The sequence below is a fragment of the Patiria miniata genome, unplaced genomic scaffold, assembly GCF_015706575.1.
Source record: "Patiria miniata isolate m_02_andy unplaced genomic scaffold, ASM1570657v1 HiC_scaffold_5, whole genome shotgun sequence".
Classification (NCBI taxonomy): domain Eukaryota; kingdom Metazoa; phylum Echinodermata; class Asteroidea; order Valvatida; family Asterinidae; genus Patiria; species Patiria miniata.
This window is the reverse complement of record NW_024037072.1, coordinates 36,210,218-36,227,038: the sequence shown is the minus strand read 5'-3', so window position 1 is coordinate 36,227,038 and position 16,821 is coordinate 36,210,218. Positions and strand designations below refer to the sequence as shown.

Genomic DNA, 16,821 nt, shown 5'->3' with positions numbered 1-16,821 from the left:
TATTTTGTGACGATGGTGGCAAGGAATAAACAAACCGTGCCAAATACGAACACACCAGACCTAAAGCTTGGATGGACTCAAAGCCAAATCCATAGGTTAGTATAGTGGAGTGTAGTTTTTTATTGGCTGTTTATTTTTCACAACAGTTTATGAATTTCGTCATTTTTACGTTTCTTTCTGTGTAGAATATTAACCTTATGCTGACACCGGTGACAAATCAAAGTCAACTCTGATCAAAGGAATAATATGGATCCCGCCACGAATCACGTGCAAGCATTGCATCACCTAACAACATAACCTTTGGGTGCATGCTGCAATCGCCCCATGAGGGCACATGTAAGCAACCACTTTGCTTCACTTGAAACGCCAATTGACTTCATAAATGAAAGATATAGCTAGGTGCGTTCGATTAGCTTTCCCGTGTACATTTACCCGAGGAAGCCACTAAATGAAGGTGATGGAATATTTGAGTGAATTCGCCTGGCATTCTGGGAAACTTAGGGTCAAAGGTTGTTGATAGGCGGGACTTTACTGAATTTAAATACACTCGTCTGGTCTGCCGATATCATTGCAATTTTTTGTATCATTGCAACAAGATTAATATAATTTCTGGAATCGAAAGATATATGCTCCGAATGAGCACAAATAGGCCTATGCGTGATAAAGATCACGTAGATAATCGGGAATGTTTTGAGTTTCAAATCTCTACTGAAGCCAGTTCGGTATCCCAACTGCGCATGCCGCACATCAAGATTTGAATATTTTTCTTTCGGGATAAACATTTCATCTTATGCGTACAAACCGGGGTACCAGCAAAATTTAAGAGATCGTCATGTTTTGTGATAACAGATAAAAAACATTTGGACAGCGAAGTGTTTTTAGGTGTCTTGTGTGTCTAAACTTTGTGTGAAGGAAAGTTCCATCTCTTTTCGATTGCACAAGAATCACACAGAATGCAGATTTGGTTGCCACGTTCCCCATATCCTTGGTGTGCATTTTTCTGCCGCGTTTATCCCGAGGAAAAAATAGTCGAATCTTGTTGTGCATCAGACTATTTTGGAATACCGAACTGGCTTATTGTATCACTTCGTATTCAATGCAATCTAGCCACAAACACGTCGGGGTACGTCGATACATCCGGGAAGCCACAGAGATCCGCTCGCGAGCTGAGGCACTGGTGGTTGAAACCGGGGCAGCCATGAGTATCACGTGAAGGTTAATTGAACGCTCTCGTGTAAATTTGCTTCCACGAGTAAGTAGCTACTCGAACGCATCCACAGGGACTGACGTCACGTGTTTCTACACATGATTGCTCGTTCGCGTGAGAAGGTACAATACAACAAAAGTCTCGACCTTTTGATAATAACCAATTGAACCTTGAGTTCTTTCTACATCTGAACTTTAGTTCAAGAGTACATAAAAGTGGGTAGCGATTTTGTCGTACATTTCTTTTGGTATTTTGCTGTCTTGCTAGAATCAACGCAAAATGAAGCAGATTTGGCTCGTATTTAGCCTGTCTATGGCGGCTCTGTTAATGGTGACAAGTGCACAGGACGCGAACGGTACCGGTAAGTCAACCGACAACATATGGGGATAAAATCGTGGTCATTGAATAAGAAGTATAACAGCTAGTGACGGATTTTCAACTTTTCGTTATCCTTAAATGATTATTTCAGTTGGTGAAATAACGAATAACGCTCAACTCAAACCCTGTAAAGAGAGCTGGGCAGTTCTATTCTATAGTGTGACCCCGTAACGCCAACGAATGGCCAAAATGATGGCCCATTGTTTAGACCAGATGCATGAAGATACTTCCAGTGAAAATCCATTCTTTTACGACTTTACAAAGCTTGCCTAGTATTGTTTAAATGGATTGATAGGACGTGAATTTTACAATGAATGACAAGGAAATTCCACTCTCTATATTGTATGAAAACTAGAGACGCCCTGTTTGGTTTATATTTAAATCGCACCTTTTAAGCATTCTTTTCATGACAAATTGGGGCGCTGGTGCTGGGATGTCACCAACAGTTTAAAGAGTTTACTATTAAAAATTATAAAACCCCAAATGTGGCTCAGTATTGTTTCTAATGTTTGCTTAATAACTGAATGTAACGAGGAATGACAATGAAACAGAAAGTTGACCATGGCCAAACCCCAAAATTCTGGTATGTTTTCGATGCCAAAGCGGCTGTTACTCTTATGAAGCCTGTGCCTGATTAGTATCACGGTTTCGCTCACGAATATGGACATTCTCATAGCATAAAACCTACCAGCCGTCGAAAACATATATCAACCAGCAGTAACCAGACTGAGTGAAAATAAGTTAAACGGGACACAAGAGTATATACTCTATTGTACGTCACACTGAGAACTATACGGGGCCATCTAAGAATTTACCATCGGCCACGCGGGAAAACATTGATGATTTACTCTTTGTTGGCTTAGCTCCTTGCTAACTTGCTTTATAAATGATCACGAATTCTTTATTTGTCTAGGCACAAAGCCAGGGACATGTCCCTATCCCCGCTTTCAGTGGGGTGAAACCTGTCCTCCATCTAAACCGGGCTGGCAGAGGTGCACAAACGACAGTCAATGTCCCGGGGATCAGAAGTGTTGCAGTTATTGGCGAATCATGATAACTGATTGCTACGTCTGCTTGCCACCAGAACCTGTACCGGCCGTAACCGAATCATCAGCCATGCCACCTGCTAAACCAAAGACTCCGGTTCATACCCCGTCGGTCCTGCCAACCAACAAACCTCCAGTGACGCATCCCGTCCACAAACCAAACGGTAGATTTTGGTCTTTGATTTTCCTTGAGCACCCACCAAGGGCGGATCGGGGGGGGGGGAGGCCAACGGGGGCTATGCCCCCTCCCGAAAAACCCCCACAAATGAACCCATTTTTTGGTTTAAATTAACGTCGCAGTAAAGGCAGGCACTGTGTACGCCACCATCCATTCCGAAAAAAAAACCGGTTATGAGTGGTCAGAAATTGCCTCAGATCGCTCCCTAGAGCATCTAGAATCCTCAAATGCAAACTGCCAGGCGAGACGATCGGCATGGTTGATTACGGTTCAACTTTGAACGGTTGAACTTTGCCGACTGTTCCGCGCACTGTCTGCGCAGTCCGCGTAAGCTTAACATCGATATGGAAACATGCAGATTTAACGGATGTATGACGTGAACTTCACGGTGAACAAAATGAAAATCCCATTCTCTTAATTTTTTGAAAATGATAAGACAACATTTATGGTTAAAGCATTCTTTTTTATGACAACTGGGGTCTCTGGTGTCGGGATGCCATCAACAGTTTAGAGATGTGAGTGTACAATAGCAACCCAAAATGTGGCTCACTAATTTCTAATCTTTGCTTAATAACTGACTGCAACGATGCATGGACAGTAAAACAGACAGTTGGCTATGAAAAAAAAGGGCGAAATGCTGGCAATTTTTGATGTGATATGCCAAATCAACCAGCTGTATCTTGTGCCTGAACAGTATCGCGGTTTTGCTCATGAATATGAGAATTTTCATAGCATGAAACCTATGCAAGCTCTCGAAAACTCATTGAAACCTGCAAAACGCAGATTGAAAATAAGTTGAACGGGACACTTCAAGAGAGTGTTTTAAAGGATCAAATTTAAATAACAAATTATACGGGCCCTCTCAAAACTCACCATCGCCCTGGCTGGAAAACATTAAAATCACTTATTTTGTTCAGCTACCTTCTTTTTGAATGATCATGAATGCTTTATTTCTCTAGGCACAAAGCCTGGGACATGTCCCTATCCCCAATTTCGATGGGGTGAAACCTGTCCTCCAGAAGAATCGCCCTTTCAGCAGCTATGTAAAAACGACAGTCAGTGTCCCGGGGACCAGAAGTGTTGCAGTTATTGGCAATTCATGAATTGCTACGTCTGCTTGCCACCAGAACCTGTACCGGCCGTAACCGAATCACCAGCCATGCCACCTGCTAAACCAAAGACTCCGGTTCATACCCCGTCGGTCCTGCCAACAAAGAAACCCCTTGTGACGCATCCCGTCCACAAACCAAACGGTATATGTTGATCTTTGAATAATCTTGAGCATCTGCCATGGGCTGATTGAGGGGGGGGGGGGGGGATGGCAACGGGGGCCATCCAACTTTGAACGGTTCTTTGCCGACTGCATGTTCCGCGCACTGTCTTGCGCAGTTTGTGTAAACTTAACGTCGATATGGAAAGCAGACTTAACGGATCTATGACGTGAATTTCACTTTGTACATAATGAAAATTCCATTCCTTAAATTGCATAAAAATTATGAGACGCCTTCGTTAGAGCATTATTTTCATGACAACTGGAGGTGCTGGTGTCGATATGTCATCAACAGTTTAGAGATATTAGTGTATAATATTAGCAACCCAAAATGTGGTTCATCTTTGCTAAATAACTGACTGTAACGATGAATCGACAGTCATTTAAACAGAAAGTTGATTACAGAAAAATGCCGAAATTCTGGCAATGTTCGATGCCAAATCAGCCAGCTGAATATGCAAATTCTCATGGCATAAAACCTACACAAGCTCCCGCAAAGACATTTAAACCGGCAATACGCTGATTGAAAATAATTTTTTGAGTGTATTTTAAAGCATCACATTGAAATCAAAAAAGTATACGGGGCCCTCTAAAAACTCACCATCGTTCTCACAGGAAAAGATTTTACTATTTACACTTATTTTGCGTAGATATACTTGCTTTTTAAATGATTACGAATTCTTTATCTCTCTAGGCACAAAGCCAGGGACATGTCCCTACCCCCAATTTCGATGGGGTGAGACCTGTCCTCCAGAAGAATCACCCTTTCAGCAGCTATGTAAAAACGACAGTCAGTGTCCCGGGGATCAGAAGTGTTGCAGTTATTGGCGAATCCTGATAACTGATTGCTACGTCTGCTTGCCACCAATTCCACCTATCCCCGCCGTAACCGAATCACCAGCCATGCTACCTGCTGTACCAAAGACTCCGGTTCATACCCCGTCGGTCCTGCCAACCAACAAACCTCCAGTGACGCATCCCATCCACAAACCAAACGGTATACATGTTGATTTTAGATGATTCTTGCTGAGCATCCACTATTTATGCACAAATCTCCAAGAATTCAATTTCTTGCTTTTCACGTGATTTGTCCACTAACTTGCAGTGTCATATAACAACACTTAGAGCATAGTCGCCTTTTTATACAGGATGAGTAAAAAAGACGAGTTCCAAATGTCGGGAACATATATTTTTTGTTGAAGTTCTGCCTCCCTGCAGCACTTCCAAAATCTAGTATATGAAAGCCCAATTCATAAGCTTTCTATTAGTACAAGAAATCACTCAAAGACATATACTTTTCAAGCTACGGAATTTTAAACACAACCACCGTTTTAAAGTTTTGTCCAAGGATCACAAAAAAGGTTCTTTCATCAACGAAAAGAAATCACATAGGGATGTGTGTGAATTGTTTTCGTTTTGCTGAAAGAACACTTTTTTGGTGATCCCCTACGGGAACTTTAAAATGGGGGTTGCGTTTAAAATTCCGTAACTTGAAAAGTACATGCAGGGGCAGATCCAGGAATTTTCGCAGGGGGAGGGGGTTCATCGAAAAAAAAACACCGGACACTTGGCCTCCGTAAAATCAAAAAGGGGGGGGGGGGGGGGGGGGGGGGGGGGGGGGGGGGGGGACCATACTTTCAATGGGGCGCTGTTCAAATCCAACGATCACAGAATATTCTGCATATTCCCCCTAACTAAGCTGGCTCAGTACGTATTTTGCACAAGGGGAACATTATTACTTGCTAAAAACATGTGGGTGTCGGAGCAGGAGGGGGGGGGGGGGTTCGCATTTTGTTCATGAATTTCTATGGAAAGAAAATTGACAGAGTTAGGGGCGGCTTGCCCCCCCCCCCCCCCCCCCCCCCCCCCCCCCCCTCTGGAACCGCACATGACATCAGTTACTTGTACTAAAAGAAAGCTCATTAACTGGGCTTTTGTATCCTACATATTGATAATGATACATGCAGAACTTCATTAAAACATTGGTCCTGCTATTTAGCTTTCCTTTTTTGGACAGACCCGGTATAAAAATTCTCCAGATTTGGTCCGTGAAATAACTTTGAATAATTATACTTCCGAGTGCAAATGGAAACTTGCATGCAGCTTCTGTAATACACAGTTCTCTATACCAGCCGGTCAAGTTTATCAAAGTGTCTGTACATTCTCCTCTTAACGGCAATGCACACCCATTGCTACATCAAACAATGAAATTGCCAATTGTAACTTGCAAGTAAACAATACCATTATGTGAAATCGTTGCTCCTGCAGCTGTCGTCTTCAAGAAAAATGGCATTACAATCATTTGCTCGAGATGGTATAACTTATAGGACCAAACAATTGCGAGAAAAACGGCTATTTTCAAATACTGCCCTCACGTACTTGATACTCACATACTTTTTTGTATGTGAGTATGTTTCTGCATTCAATAGGGGACGTTGAACAATAGAGGACAATAGGGTCTCCGATTCCCGAGAGGTCCCTAATTTGGATTCGTGTACAAAACATGTGGGAGATCTTCCTAAAAAGTTTAAGTACAATCAAAAGAGGGAGAATAGGGGGTCCTTGATTGCGGGCAAATACACACTTGGGGGTGTGTGTGTGCGAAATGTTGTCCATTACATTTTACTTTGAAAGTGCCTTACATTAATTTTGGTATGCCCAGTCAATATTAGTTTTGTCTGTCCTAATTGTAATGGCAAATTTCATACAAGCCTTTCCTTGTTTGGTTTGTCACCACTACTGGTCTTTATCATGCTATTTATTTTCATTTCCTGATAACGAGGAAAGAAATGTTTGAAAAGAAATTTTTTTTTTCGTATTTCTCTAGGCACAAAGCCAGGGACATGTCCCTACCCCCAATTTCAATGGGGTGAAACCTGTCCTCCAGAAGACGGACCCTTTCAGCAGCTATGTAAAAACGACAGTCAGTGTCCCGGGGATCAAAAGTGTTGCAGTTATTGGCGAATCATGATAACTGATTGCTACGTCTGCGTGCCACCAGTTCCATCTGCACTGGCCGTAACCAAACCACCAGCCACGCCAACGACTAAACCAAAGAGTGAGCTAAAAAAAATACGTTGAAACACTTACTAAATGGATCAGTTCACAGTGGTAGTACAGAAAGCAAACTCACCTTCCAATGTGGACTGATGCAAATTTTTTTAATAACAGGAAGCACGTCTCGAAAAGCCGAACGGGTTGAGCCCCCGACAACATTTCAAAGATGACTTAATCTTGATATTTGCAAGAAATGGGCTAGATCTCCACCACTTGACTCTCATCTTAAACTTTGTCGATTGCTAAAGACATACCTAAAGTAGAATTGGTCTTGGTAAACAGATCCAACATGAAGACAAGGGTAAATCTTGAAGAAATAGTTTAATTTTTAATTACAAGAAACCAAACCAGATGTTAAAATTTCAGTGTCAATATGAGAGTCCGATTGCACCGCTTGTTTCTCTTTGTTTTAGTCATGGGTTTAAAGGTACAATTTGAATGAGTGCAATTAAAAAGTGATCAAATCTGTTTTCAATTTATTTTTCCGGGAGAAATTTCAGTGATTTTTAAGAAGGGAACTAGGCCTAAATATGTTTTTCTTTGCGCAGTCTTATTTTGCGACATCTCTTCCTTTTTTAATGGGAGTGTCTTAGCCCCATTACGTCATGATGAAAACATAAACAACCTCATCATCATCTTCCTGTACTGTACAGAAACCTCCGCTGGAGTATACTGTCACATTGCTTGAAGTGCAAATAGGCAGGTGCAGACATAACTCAGGTCTAAAATAGACAAATATGTGCAAGTAAAAAACAGCTACACTGTACATGTATTTGGGACAGCTTGGCTTTTTATGGTTACACCGTTCACTGGTCTTTATCCTGGGTTGGTGACTCGACAACTTGCTGGGGCAGTGAGCTCCACAGGCGGATGGTGTCTGGGAAGAAGGAGCCCTTCAGTAAGGTTGTACGGGTAGATGGGATGAGAAGTTTCTGGCTGTTGCCTCTGGTAGATGAGTTGACAGGGATAAGGTGGTTGTCGGGGACGTCGATGAGTTTGTTGTGATCCGGTACTTCATTGAAACTTTGGAGATGGCTCTTCGGTGTTGCAGAGGCTCCCAGCCCACGTTACTCTGCATGATGTTGACACTGCTGTCTCTGGAGTAGCTATTCATGACGTATCGGAGACAGCACTACGTTGAACGGATTCGATTTTGGTGACGTTCTTTTTAGTGGAAGGATCGCATACGCAGCTGGCCTATACTCATTGCGATAGACCGCACAAAGGTGATAAAGGAGCGGGACTTGACTTCACGAGGACAGCAGCTCGTGTTGCTTCGTATACGTAGGAAACCAAGGGATCTCCTCGTGTACTTCTTGGAGGTGGCGTCTTCATGTCTATTCCGTGATAAGTTGTCTGTGAGTTCTACGCCTAAGGTATATAGCTGATGGTACTGCCTCCAAAGGGTGGTTGTGGATGGAATAAGTGAACTTTACCGTTCACTTTTGATTTAATTGTCTCGTTCCAGTTCTGAACAAGACGGTTTGAGAAGTGTTTTTCACAGGATGAAACTCCAAAGTGCATGGACAACAATCCATCCCTATTTTTAAATTTGTTTTTATTTTAAAGGCACCAAGCCCGGCACGTGTCCCTATCCCCACTTTGGTTGGCGCCGGCGTCAGACGGCACCTCCACCGTTTGCTCAGAAGCGTTGTTCTACCGACAGTCAGTGCCCCGGTACTCAGAAGTGTTGCCAAGCCTCTAGGCGACTAGACATGACCGGCCGTTACGTCTGTTTGCCACCAGTGTCATCTAACTCAACAACTGTCAAAGTACGAATCATCAAGACCACAGAAGAACCAAACGGTATACATTTATAGAAAATACACCTTCATTTCCCAGATCTCTTTTAAGTTTTGTGGCTGTGAATATTTTGTCACTTTATTTTTTACATTTTGCCCAAATTGTTTTTCTTTAAGAATTTACTTCATTCGTGTTTACAAGTAAATTCAAGCTAAGTACGATACGAGTAAAAACCTTACGACTGTTGCCCTTGCAGGGAGTGATCCAAGAATTTTGCGGAGGTGGGGGGGGGGGGGTGTCAGGCCCGTCACATTTTTTTTATGTCCGATTGTTGCAGACAGGCGGACATATAGGCAATTTTTATCATTATAATTGTTATATTTTTTTGTGGTGTCAGAGCGGGGGTGGGGGAAGGGTGTTTTGATCCCCAAATCCTCCTCTTGATTTGCGCCTGCGGTGCCCTAGCACAATAGAGGACTAGAGAAACTAGCCAATAAACGCTTTACAGACATGAAGCCACTGCTCAAACTAGTCTCGTGATGTTGAATCCAAATAGTGGAGAACATTGGACTTAGGCCTCGTAAGAAGATAAAAGCCACATATTTCAAAGTTCTATGAGCTCGTACCTAATAAGTTAATAATCAGCAGACAAAAAACTAGAACTTGAAAGCAAAATACATAAACAGATCGTTGGCTTTTTAATAATCTTAATATAATATAATTTAAAGTCAACTTTTACATCTTTTTTTTGAGCGCAAGACCATCAGCCGTGCGCCTTTAGGTCTTCGTTTTGAAAATCGAGAATGGCATGACTATATACATGTAGGCGGTATATATACAAGCTACTATTCCGATTCGAAATCATTTGGCGGCTTTTAATAACAAACATAGTTTACACGCCGAATGGACTAAGAGGAATGATCAAGAAGTCTTTTCTTTATTTTTGACGTGATTCTTTATTTTTGACGGCTATTCTTTATTTTTGACGTTATTGGTTATCCAATATTATTCAATGTTATCGAACAAAAGAATGAGATCCACTGCTTTTCATAGATCTTTATTTAACCCCTTAAACGGGGAACCGTAACAAAAAAAAAAAGAATTAAGCGAATTATGTGGCTTCATCTTGAATCACGTGATTTTGAAAATCAGTCAGCTACCCGAAATGAATGGTTCAACCACAGCAGTATAGGATTAGGTCTTGAGCGGTTCTAGCAGGGAACTTGAGATGGGGGGGGGGGGGAGAGAAAACAGAGTCGTTGCAAATTCGAAAAGCTGAGGGAGATCTCATTTGTTTGCTTCAGGAGTTCTTTTTTCCTTTCTTTTAATCTCTCAATCAATCAATCGATTGCCAAAAGTAATCCCCTTTCCCCAGATCCTCAGCTCAGCTGAGATTGTAATCGTGGGATAGAACCTGGAATTCCCTTTTTCACTTACAATGACATATCATTTGCACCCTTAATTTCCTTTCTTGACTCTCTCATGAACAGTTCCACACGAAGGTGTTTGTCCAGCAGTAAACAAGTCTGAACCGGTGTTGTGCGTAGACCCTCCACCGTGTAGGACTGACCAGGACTGCATGTCGTTCGAGAAGTGTTGCTTCACCGGTTGCAGCCACATGTGCGTGGAAAGCACTCGGACTCCGCCTATACCTCTCTCCCTAATCGGCGATCCTGTGCAACCATCAGGTGGTACGTTGCAGTCTTTTTATTAGCCACGTGCACGCTGAACACACCCCGTATCTGGTAGGGTACATACCTATGTTCCCCAATATATGTTCCTCAATACCGATGTTCCCCAATACCGATGTTCCCCAATACCGATGTCCCCCAATACCGATAATCCCCAATACCGATGTTCCCTAACCCTAACCATAACCCTGACCATCTAACCCTAACCCCTAACCCGAACCTTAACCCTAACCCTAATCCTAAGGATTTCGGAGAACATCGGTATTGGGGAACATAGGTAGTGGGGAACATCGGGTAGATCCTATTTGGTGTTGTTTCAGGGCCTTTTATTTTCATTATTATGCAAATGAGCTTAATGTTTGCATAGCATTTCATGCAGTGATTTTCTTCGCTTTTAGGCATTTTAGAGGCTTCTTTTGTAGTGTTGATTAGTTGTTTCTCTGTCTTTTTATACCTTTAAAAAAACATGTTGATTGTCATTGTTCTTTCAGGTTGCACATATTATGACGGTCAGCACTATGAGAACGGCAGGGTATTCAGACCTTATGATGACGAGTGCACACTTTGGTAAATTGAATTCTCATTTTGTCTGAGCTGAATGGATCATTAAATCATGGCAGTGCAAGAAACAATAACCTAACATTTAAAAACTCCACAAGAGGCTAAGTGACATTAACGTGTGCCATTAAGTTCATTTTAACTGTTTCCTCCTACAAAATTCTATTGGCAAAACTAGACAAGCGTTGACATGGACAAATCGGTTTTTTTTATGAATTTAGAGAAAAAATATAGGTTTGCAGCCACTTTCCTGAAATGTTCATTCACTTCTGAAAATCAATTTAGTCTGAATATGAATGTACGTTGTTAATCCCATTTCTATTCAACAAAGTGCAATCGTTTTCATTGTCCGTGCATTCAGTTTTGAGAAACAGACGGCCAATTACGTTACCAGTGTGGATTTTTACGCAAGCATACCTTTTCGCGCAGAGTTCTGGAATACAGTTTCGTGACTTTGCAATCAAAAGTACGTTTTTCTCTTTCAAAATAGCAGATTACATCACAGAACATTAAACTAAAAGTGAAATAGAATGGTCAATGTTTAAAATCGCCCTCTAAAAGCGAAAAAGAAGTCTTGTAAACGAATCTGAATGGACATAAACGAAAGGTGCTGCTCAATCACTTAATTGATTGAACTGAAATGGAATCGAATGCTAGCAAAAATGTAACGCGTGCTCAGAGCGATTCTCAAATTCAGACGAAAACGAATGACCGAATTTCAGAAGTGAATGAACATTTTAGGAAATTAGCCGGGAAAAAAAAAAACGTTTACTTAGATAACTAGGAATCCAATACATGATAATCTAGCTATCGATCTGCTCCTATAAATAGAAAGAAAAACAAACAATTCCTTCCAGAAATTCAACCAAGAATTTTTTTTAAGTACGACCATAAAGAAACACATTTTTCACAGTGGGAGTTTTTGACAGAAAATCCAGGAGAATTAATTAAAGATTAAACGAACCCCGTTTCAGTCACTGACTTATGCCATGATACTAACCCTAGTAAAATGGGGCGAAAAATGATAAATGGAATGCTTAAGTTCCTAAATTTGTTCTCAAATTGACTTCAATTGCAGTGAAAGCATCGTATGCAACCCCAGCACCCCTTCTCTGAAGCCCCTTTATTATCACACACCACCCAGTGGCGTAAATCTATGCCGACCAGTGGGGGTGGGGTGGGGGATGATCTAAATCCGGCCGTGTAAATTCCAAAAGCGGGGAAGGGGGGGGGGGTGTACGCCACATTATACTATAGTGGCGCTCTTCAGGATAAAGATGTATATCAATATGCATACTCGCGCTTACAGTTTTAAAGCTTTTGTACTTTGTTTCTTCACTTTTCAGTGCCATTGAATACATTTTAGTTGTTGGGACGTTCGGAAAATGCCTCGAAATCCGCATTTTTTTTCTTATTACAAAAAAAAATGGGGGAGATGATTCAATAGCCCCCCCACCCTCGGCCAAAAAGTGGGAGAGGGATGTATACCTCCCATCCCCCGGAATTTACGCCACTGCCTCCCCCCCCCCCCCTTCCTGAAAGCAAGATCCGCCCCAGTAGAGTAAATTTTTGTTTATAATAACGGAAATATATGAGCTCACTTATACTCACAAAACGGCGCATTGTCACCATATTAAGCGCCCCGAACAATGTTTGGATTCTGGATGCTCTGTGGTGCAAACTGAGTCAATTTCTGACCACTTTAACCAAATATTTTGAGGAAAAGATGGTGGTGTGCATAGTGCCTGCCTTTATTGCGACATCTCTTAAAAGCACAAAGAAAACTGTTCTTTTTTAGGGGGGGAGGCATGGCCCCCGTTGGCCCACTCTGGATCCGCCCTTGACCATCTCCCCTTAAATAGTTAATCGTTGCTTATTATGAAGAACATTAAATGGCGTTTCATCAACTTGTTTGTGTATTTTTGTCTCAACAGTCAGTGCTTCAACGGGGAATATAACTGCTACGATACCTGCAGTAAGTGATGTAGGAAGAGAGTGTTTTTTTTAAGGATCTGATTTAACATTCTGATATGTTTTTACGGTTTACATTAGAAGCACGGTCTGTTTCTTTTTATTTCTTTAATCGGGGATCAGGTGTGTTTTTAATGAGAAAATCTTCATGGATTTCTTTTATCATAGGCCATGACTACGACTACAGTCACGTCAACGCGTGGGTTGCTGCTGCCATCGCCGCTGGTGGCGCCCTTCTGATTAGTCTGACATTTACCATGTCCGTGGTAAGGTTACGTGTCACTCGTCTCGAGCTCTCATCGGGGTACAAACCAGTAATTTGGCCAACGAGCTCATGAATAAAAGTTATTCACTCAAATTATTCTATATTAGGGAGTACTAAGAGCCATTGAATTGGGGGATTGATGACACTGTACCTCTGTCCTGGACTTGGGGCTTCGAATTCTGAGCATTTTGGATGCACATTGGTCCGAAAGTGGCGCTTTTTAGCAATGTTTTGGAGTCAACAAGCTTGAGAGGATCTGCGACAAATGCTCACAGATATTCAAAGGTTCGATAGGCCATCGGCTGATTAAGCAATTTCAAGAGGAAAAAGTGGGAGGGGGGGGGGTTGATTTGGGCATTGGGACCGGCAGGGCTAAAACTCGAGTAAATACCGCCATGAGGGCGCTTCATAGCTGGGGAATGCGCAAAAAGGCCAGATGTCGATCTTAGATATATTTTTCTTTCAAATGTTTGGATGTAATATGAGTTATGGATGCTTCGACTTGCCGTAAAAGTGGTTTGGGGAAGAATAACTTTTGTGCATTAAAGGGGCCAACCCAGTAAGAAGGTGTCTGGAAATTTTAGGTGTACCCATATCCGAAGGATTTTGTTGACCTGGGTCAACACTTCCGTGTGCGCATGACAGGTGCGCATGGAACGTACCTATCCTAAATAGACTTGGTGCTTCAACAAGTGTCATTATACCTCTACTCTGTTATTCGTTACATTTTAGTGTTGCTGCTTGAAGTGTTGTTGTAAGGACCCTCCTCACCAGACCATAGTGATGCAGCAACCACCAGTAATGCAGGTATGTTACGACGCCTTTATTTAAAACAAAGCATAAAGCACAGAAAAGAGGGGTTTGGAATCCACAAGTTTAACTCAAGCTAGTTTTCAGGCAATCTTTTAGATTCCTGACAGGGCGGGTTCCGGGTCAAATGACGGTGTCCGGGTTTTACTTCGCAAACGTCCCATATTAATTTTCATGAGGTCAGGGGCTAGAGATTATTTACGTCAAAGGTTAGACATAAGATGTGTCTAAATGATTCTTGATATGAAGCCAAGTCAAGAGGTGCATGTTTGAGTCAACAACTATTTTTAATATTTTTTTTTTGTTAAGTATCAACAGGGATCACAACCAGGTAACTTATACATCGGACGTCCCAATGAGGAGAAGCAACCACTGACATCTATGGCTTAAGACAAAGGAAAAGACGGTGTTAGTTAATGTACTGAGCACGTGACGCCTTTAATTTGCAGTGGCGTAATTTGTGCCGGGGACTGGGGGGATGGGGTAAGACTAAAATCACAAAGTTGCCCGGCCGTATAGAGATTCCAAAAGCATTTTGCTTTGGTTCTTATTTTCCTTTTTCAGTACTATTGAACACTTGTTTTTCCATTTTCAGTACTATTGAACACAGTTTGATTGTTGGCAATTTCGTAAAATACCTTAAAACAAGCCTAATTTGGGGTTTCCCAACACGACCAAGTGGGGGATAATCCAATGGCCCATCCCCCTGGTCAAAAGGTGGGGGGATATATACCTCCCATCCCCCGGTATTTACGCCCCTGACCGTTTGCAATAATGTACAGTATTTGAGCTAAAAATTGATTGACTGAACTTATGACGATGATGTTGATGTGCAGCGCATCTGCTGAATTTACTGACATCTTTTAACATTCCAAAGTAATTACTAACTTTTTGCTCCGAATTTCAGAATTGTATTCCATGTATATGCAATAACTTTGTGATCGAAGTATTTTCACTTGGACAAAACTGCCCAACTGTTAAAAGTACTTGCTTACATTATAAATAAACACTTTAATCGTTCAAGTAGTATCTCCAGCATGCAAATCCTCAAATCTTACTTACTTTAATCGTTAAACTTTATGAGTGGGATGAAAAAAAACTTGCGACTTTTGTTTTCATTTTGAAGTTGACTAGGGAATTACCAGGTTTATCCCAAAATAATCAACCATATCAGTATGATCGGCTATGCCTGGCACGAAACGCCGATGAAACAAAAACTAGCTTGACAGGCAATACAAAAATGCGGCTGAAGTTATTATTTCATGACAAATAACGAAACAGGTAATAGCTTGGAAGTTTAGCAACATTTGCCGATTTGTTCTATATAGTGTTACCTTTAACGAAACAAAAGGTGATTTTATTTTGCATAAAATAAATTACAGGTTGCGTCAAAAGAACAATAATAGTTCCAAAAAGCCTTGAACAATAAGATTTTGTTTACCAAAGGCAGATGCCCCTAAATATTATCATGTTTAATTCATTGAATAGCAATATGATTTTATTATCACAGTTAATGAAAATAAATAAGTATATTTGATTTGTTTTGTACTGTTGGTTTGGAAAATAAAGATGCATCACAGCGTAAATTGGAAAAGCAAAAGTGGAGTTGTTGAATGTCTCTTTTCTTTTCATTAACTTGTAGAATACATTGGAGCCATGACATTTTACCATCTTGATGTGAGATGCTAATGCTATCTCATTTCGGCATCTTCTGAGTACTCAAACCAACCCGCAAAAGTTGTATCGTATCTTGCAAATATTAGTACATTTATTTCATTTTCGGAAAGTTACTGGGTGACTCTTTATCATTAGCCTTCTTTTTCAGATATGACGGCCTAATGAAAGAACGACAGTTGCTTCGTTTAGATGAACATGTAAGACGAATAATATAAAGCGCCATCCAACAGGCCGACAATCCGTCCGCAGAGCTCATGATAAAAGCTTTATATATACTCCAATTATTCTATGTAAAAGAGTTATGAGAGCCATTGAATGGGAAAATTGAATTATTGCACGTACTGTACCTCTGGTCTGGACTTGGGGCTTTCAATGCTGAGCATTTTGGATGCAATTGGGTTCGAAAGTGGCGCTATTTAGCCATGTTCTTGAGGGATCCTTTATCAAAATGGCGACCTATCCAGTTCTGGAAACATCAGTGTTTTGTGGTATTCTTTGGGTGAGGATTTCTCCAAAAAGACCACGGTAAACCCACCAAAAATTGAAAAGAATCTGAAAGAAGACATGTTGATCAATTTTTTTGTGCAGCCTGAACACCTGTGAGAGTATTCTAAAAAGAATTTTGAAGTATTGGGATTTAATAGCGGTGTTTATGGTAATTTATTTGCTTGGGTGCAACCCTATTATTCAAAGGTTCGACTCTATATGGGGAACCGAATTCATCAGTCCCAGGTGCTGGTGAGTCATATGAAACTATTAAACATGCAGTTAGTATTTGTGTGACTCAATTTTCTTTTTTGGGAGGGGGGGGGGGCTCCCATTATCTATACATCAACGAAGTCAAAGGTGAGGTTTGTTTGTTGAGTAATTTGTTTGTATCTACAATCTCGTGGTAAAGTGTCAGTTGAACTTATCGACTTATCTTCACGAACTTTTCAAAGTTATGAACTTTATCGATTGAATCTGTATC

General features: G+C 41.2%; 1 protein-coding gene across 3 annotated transcripts; it reads left to right on the top strand.

The window, feature by feature from the left end:
- The first annotated feature begins 1,204 nt into the window (after positions 1-1,204).
- On the top strand, positions 1,205-15,779 carry LOC119741490 (proline-rich extensin-like protein EPR1). Of its 3 annotated transcripts, XM_038217259.1 has the most exons (12): positions 1,205-1,568; positions 2,499-2,795; positions 3,769-4,062; positions 4,774-5,076; positions 6,907-7,137; positions 8,706-8,942; positions 10,370-10,570; positions 11,062-11,137; positions 13,063-13,103; positions 13,268-13,365; positions 14,097-14,171; positions 14,484-15,779. In XM_038217259.1, the coding sequence occupies exons 1-12, from the start codon at positions 1,487-1,489 to the stop codon at positions 14,562-14,564; spliced, it is 2,016 nt and encodes a 671-aa protein (XP_038073187.1). In that variant the 5' UTR covers positions 1,205-1,486; the 3' UTR covers positions 14,565-15,779. The 3 variants fall into 3 exon arrangements, with proteins under 3 accessions (XP_038073187.1, XP_038073189.1, XP_038073188.1); XM_038217261.1 differs by lacking the exon at positions 3,769-4,062 and having other exon boundaries at positions 1,206-1,568; XM_038217260.1 differs by lacking the exon at positions 8,706-8,942 and having other exon boundaries at positions 1,206-1,568.
- Positions 15,780-16,821: the final 1,042 nt, after the last annotated feature.

Bases quoted from the DNA above. Each gene is read 5' to 3' on its own strand.
- LOC119741490 (XM_038217259.1), top strand. From the start codon at position 1,487: ATGAAGCAGATTTGGCTCGTATTTAGCCTGTCTATGGCGGCTCTGTTA. The intron at 2,796-3,768 runs GTAGATTTTGGT...TTATTTCTCTAG, and splicing joins TCCCGTCCACAAACCAAACG to GCACAAAGCCTGGGACATGT. The intron at 13,104-13,267 runs GTAAGTGATGTA...CTTTTATCATAG, and splicing joins TAACTGCTACGATACCTGCA to GCCATGACTACGACTACAGT.